The sequence below is a fragment of the Ctenocephalides felis genome, unplaced genomic scaffold (assembly GCF_003426905.1).
Source record: "Ctenocephalides felis isolate EL2017-DRISC unplaced genomic scaffold, ASM342690v1 CF-g0.4_SCAFFOLD_01604, whole genome shotgun sequence".
Classification (NCBI taxonomy): domain Eukaryota; kingdom Metazoa; phylum Arthropoda; class Insecta; order Siphonaptera; family Pulicidae; genus Ctenocephalides; species Ctenocephalides felis.
Genome location: NW_020537758.1, coordinates 5,893,882 through 5,898,881, shown reverse-complemented (window position 1 = coordinate 5,898,881; position 5,000 = coordinate 5,893,882). Strand labels below are relative to the sequence as shown.

Below are 5,000 nucleotides of genomic sequence, written 5' to 3'. Positions count from 1 at the left end.
AGTTTTGATGAATTTTTAAAATGTTAATTCATTTTGCATTTAAAGTAATTCTTTAGATAAATCTTTTTGCATTTGAATTAATTGTACTTTATTTTACAATCGAATATTTTATTTATAAATTATATTTTTTATTTCTTATTTTATTTTATGGTCTATTTCAAATAAATTTTCAAACAAATTTTTTGATATAAATAATTTTGTAATTATCATTTTATATGCTTAGCTTTAATAAAACTTTGTTCTAGCTTTTTATTCGTTTTTAATTAATTTGTTCTTGTAAACTTTGATAAAAAAAATATATAAAAATTACAATATACAAAAATTCTATGGTTGTTGGAAAATATATTTGTTATAATTAGCGAGGAGTTCAATTTTTTTTAGTTATTTAACCGATTCGACACCTCATGAGTGTCATCATTCAGAAAAAAAACCAAATCACAAATTGTAAATAAATTTATAAATTTATGTATTACTATTTAATATTTTTAGATAGAAGAAAATGTTTAATTAACAATAAGCACGTAACTAACTATAGCGTAAATTCTATTTTATAACAAAAATTGTCGAAGAGAAAATCTTGAATATATGACAATGCAAGGATTTTTAATTATAATATATATATATATATATATATATATATATATATACATGTTACTACAGCCTCGGGCTCTGTCACATAAACTACGTTCTCTGTGCAAAATATATTATATATTTCACAAATATTTTGCTATACTCTGTTCAACAAATTAATATAAAAAACACAAGTTAATGTATATATGATAGTGCAAAATTGTGTTCCTTGCGCTAGCTACTGATGTAAGACCATATTTATATCCACTGATGATGACATAAAATACTATGTCGAAACGTTTGGAAAAATTAAAGATTAATTTCTAAATCTTTGCCTTTTATTTGATGTATGCCCTTGAAGAACTTACTCATATATATATATATATATATATATATATATATGTATAATATATATATATTTAAAAATACAAAAGGTGACTCAAATATGTCAAGACGTGATTGATTCATTATCAATTTCTACGATTTTCAACACAAACGTCAATTTGAAAAAGACACCTTTTGTATATGATTTAACCCTATCTTTTGTCAGCTTGACAATACATTTTGAAGTAAAATCTTAGACTCGTTATTAGAAATATATATATATATATATATATATATATATATATATATTATATATATATATATATATATATATATATATATATATATATTTATATTATCTAAGTCGATTACAAGTGTGTTAATTCGTCGTCAGAAGGATGAGACGAAGCCCTTCAGCCCAACAAAGAGGGATGATTCCCAAAAGGGGCGCGAGATGTAGTGCGAAAGCCATCTAAATATTTTTGGTCGCGTCTTTTGCCAAAGCATCCCCATGGGACAGATAAATGTTATGACATAACTTAACTGGGGAGAATATATATATATATATACACGTATATATATATATATATATATAAATGACTTCTATGCTTAAAGGTAATCTGTGGACTAAGTAAAACTCAAACCGTCTTTGCCAATTCACACCGCAGTGCCCAAATAGAATGTACATAATAAATAAATTTGTTCAAGGATGAAACATATTTAATCATTTAACAGCTAATGTGTCAAAATAAAATTTAAGATTATTTAAATTTTTACAGTTTAGAAAACAAATTTATCTCATCAAACATCAAACACTAAATGATGAAATTACGTACACCGAAAAAATACACAAAACCGAAACACATTAAATTCGTAATTTTTTCTTAAAAAAATCTAACATTTTTATTTAAAATTCAATAATTTTAGACTAGTAAAGCGCAAAAGCTTTATAATTAAATATAACTAAATGAAGATAAAAAAAATTAAATTATTTCTTAAAATTTTTAAAATACATAGATATCTATATATAAAATTATTATTACTAATGCAAGAAAATCAATTATGTATATTTTAAAAATGTAAAAAACAATGACCGAAAATAATAAGTATCATGAAAATGATATATAAAATATCTACCACACATTTTTTTACAAAAAAAAAACCCAAACCAATTTTAATTGCAAATCTGTAATTTTTTAATATTAACTTATAACTTTGCTTTTATATTTTTATTTTTTGTTTTTATTTTTTTGATTTATTATTATGAATTTTAGATATTTATTTAACTAACTTCCTCTGAGGTAAGTTATTGTAATCGTCCAAAAATCAAAATTAAAATTTTTTGCATATCTTCACGTTTTGAAAGTTTCTAAACATTTTGGCATACTTTAGATACATAGGATGTGTGTGTTTGTATGTATGTATGGATACAATTTTTCGTCCACGTTTTCGGGCGCACAGATCAACCGATTTGAATGGTTCAAAAAACATTCGATTCCTATTGATAGGGAGATGTGCTGATTAGTTTTTGGCAAAGGCAGGTCCAGCCGTTATGGAGATACGGAGCAAATAGTGCAGAAAATACAAATCGAGTTTTAGAGAGAACGGAGTATCGAATTTGAATGACCTAAAAAAACATTCAATTTGTAATGATTGGGAGAAAGGGTGATTAGTTTTTGGCAAAGATAGGTCCCGCCATTTCGAAGATACTGAGCTAAATGTGCATGTTTTTGAGAGAACTAAGCATCCGATTTGAATGATTCAAAAAAAAAATCTGCTTGTGGTGACGAAACGATTGCTTTTGGAGAAAAAAAATTCTATAGTTTTGTATATAGTTTTAAACAAATATATATAATTATAAGTAATTTAAAATATAAGTGCTTTGTATTTTTGAATGCAAACTTAAAATATACCGTGTAAAAAAACATTTGTCTTATTCAATTTGTATAGATTTGTCACACCTTGAATTTATATTAGACATTACATAATAAATATAACATCACCAATTAAACTTAATACAAATAAAATAAAATGATTTTATATAGATACCAGATTATTCCAAAAAATCAAGTAATGAGACCCATAGATAAGGAAAATGAGGCCTGTAAATAATAATGCTTTTTAATATCAGATTTAAAGTTTAACCAGTGTAAATTTTTTATATAGTAAATTAATATTAGATCTATGTTTTAAAAGTATCTAAATAAATACCGATAAAAAAGAATAAAAATTAATATGAATTAATTAAATAATTATAAATTTGCAATATTAATAAATAATGTAGACTAATTTTCTAAAGAAGAATTTAACAGGAGCACATATCTCACTTTTTTTATTTGTTTAATAACTGGACCGATGGATAAAATTTATTATATATATATATATATATATATAATAATATTTATAAAAATATATATATCATACTGACCTCTCTCGTTCCATCTCCGAATCGAATCTCCTCCAGTAGAAATCTTTACTGACATATTTACACTGAACATTTTTTCACCAAGAGGTCACATCAACCTTTGATTAAATTTTAGAGATAAACAACTTGAATAACACATCACACTAAAATAAAATTATCTAGTACTAAATATTCTATTATTTTTATAAAAATGTTTATATAACTTACATAAACACTATAACAACCCAAGAATTCTGCGAAAAATTCAACAATGTCATCGAACACTACCCGAAGGCTGCTGAAGACATGGCTAAGCAAAGACCTTTCGGAAACACCGAGGAATTGATACAGAAATTTAGTGATTATTTGGAAAATTTACCAAAAACAGGTAATAATAAATGATTTGGTAATGTGTTTTACTTATTTATTATATTTTCTTTTAGAAAAAGAGCTGATTTTAAAGCTACATCCAGATTTAGCTGGAAGATTGCTTGATATTGGCAACCTAACACCTGAGTCGCAGAAGGAGCAGGAGGCGGCAGGTTTGCACAAATTGTCTCAAGAGGAAAAACAGTTGATGACCGACTTGAATTTAGAGTATGGCATACCTGGTTTATTTGTATTTTTAAAATTTCCGAAAGACAGGGTTGTCTAAGATAATTTACATAATTCCAAAACATACTTTATTGAATGTTCTTAATTTACAACAATTTTCGTAGGCTCTTGTTATTTTAAAAAAGTTTCATTAAAAACCAGAAAAAAGTTTTGGTGATTAATTACGTTGTCAGAAGATTAATTAGAACGATTCCTAACTGATGTCTCTCGAACAGTTTTTGAATTTTTAGTTTTTTTGCACAATTTTCTGCTAATAGCAAAGAAACAGCTCGACTGATCGTTGGCCAAAACCTAGTCCGGAATTAAAAATCGGATTTTCTGACAACTTTTCTCAACAAACTTTTTTGGAAAGTTAAAAAAATGATTTTTTTTTTTAAATTAGAATTAATAATTTAATTTTATACCATTGCAGTATTTATCTCCAACATATTTTGTATTTATTTATTCACAATTATCCTCAAAATCCTTATAACGACCTGTGTACGAGTGTCGACTTTAGACGACATACAGCGTTTGTGACCTTTGCTTCAAGGTTTTTCACTATGAGCAAAAATAAAGATATTTCATCTAATTCGTTATTACAATATTTAGTTTTTTTAGAGACGACCTATGCGTACAATTGTCACCTTTAGTCGCCGAACGTACAGCGTATGAACCTTTATTTCAAGATTTTTCACGAATTGGAAAAATGAAAACTCTCATTCGTTTTATTTAATTTTTAGTTTGCACAAGCAACATTCATATAACGACCTGTGGGTATAAGTGTCGCCTTTACACATGCAACGTATCGACTTTTGGTTCAAATTTTTTTACTACAAGTAGAATTAATGTGAATTCTAATTAGTTATTGTTATATTTAGTACTTTAGAAATATAATTTTCAATCCACGTGATGAGTGTCGCCTTTAGATGACAAGCAGCGTATCGACCTCAGCTTGAACATTTTTTAGTATGAGTAAAAAATAATGAAAATTCTAATTTGATATTGTAATACATATTTAGTTTTTTAGAAGTGTAATTTTCAATGCACATGACGAGTGCCGCCTTTAGATGACAAGCAGAATGTCGACATTTGCTCCAAAATTTTT

The 5,000-nt window shown here is 26.0% G+C and overlaps 1 protein-coding gene across 1 annotated transcript; it reads left to right on the top strand.

Moving 5' to 3' along the window:
* Positions 1-3,450: 3,450 nt before the first annotated feature.
* Positions 3,451-3,895, top strand: LOC113373223 (2-oxo-4-hydroxy-4-carboxy-5-ureidoimidazoline decarboxylase-like; the record flags this gene model as incomplete). Its single annotated transcript, XM_026613527.1, is given in 2 exon segments — positions 3,451-3,686; positions 3,742-3,895. Coding segments are annotated over 2 exon segments (236 nt in total), but the record flags the coding sequence as incomplete, so codon positions are not given.
* Between the last annotated feature and the right edge of the window lie 1,105 nt (positions 3,896-5,000).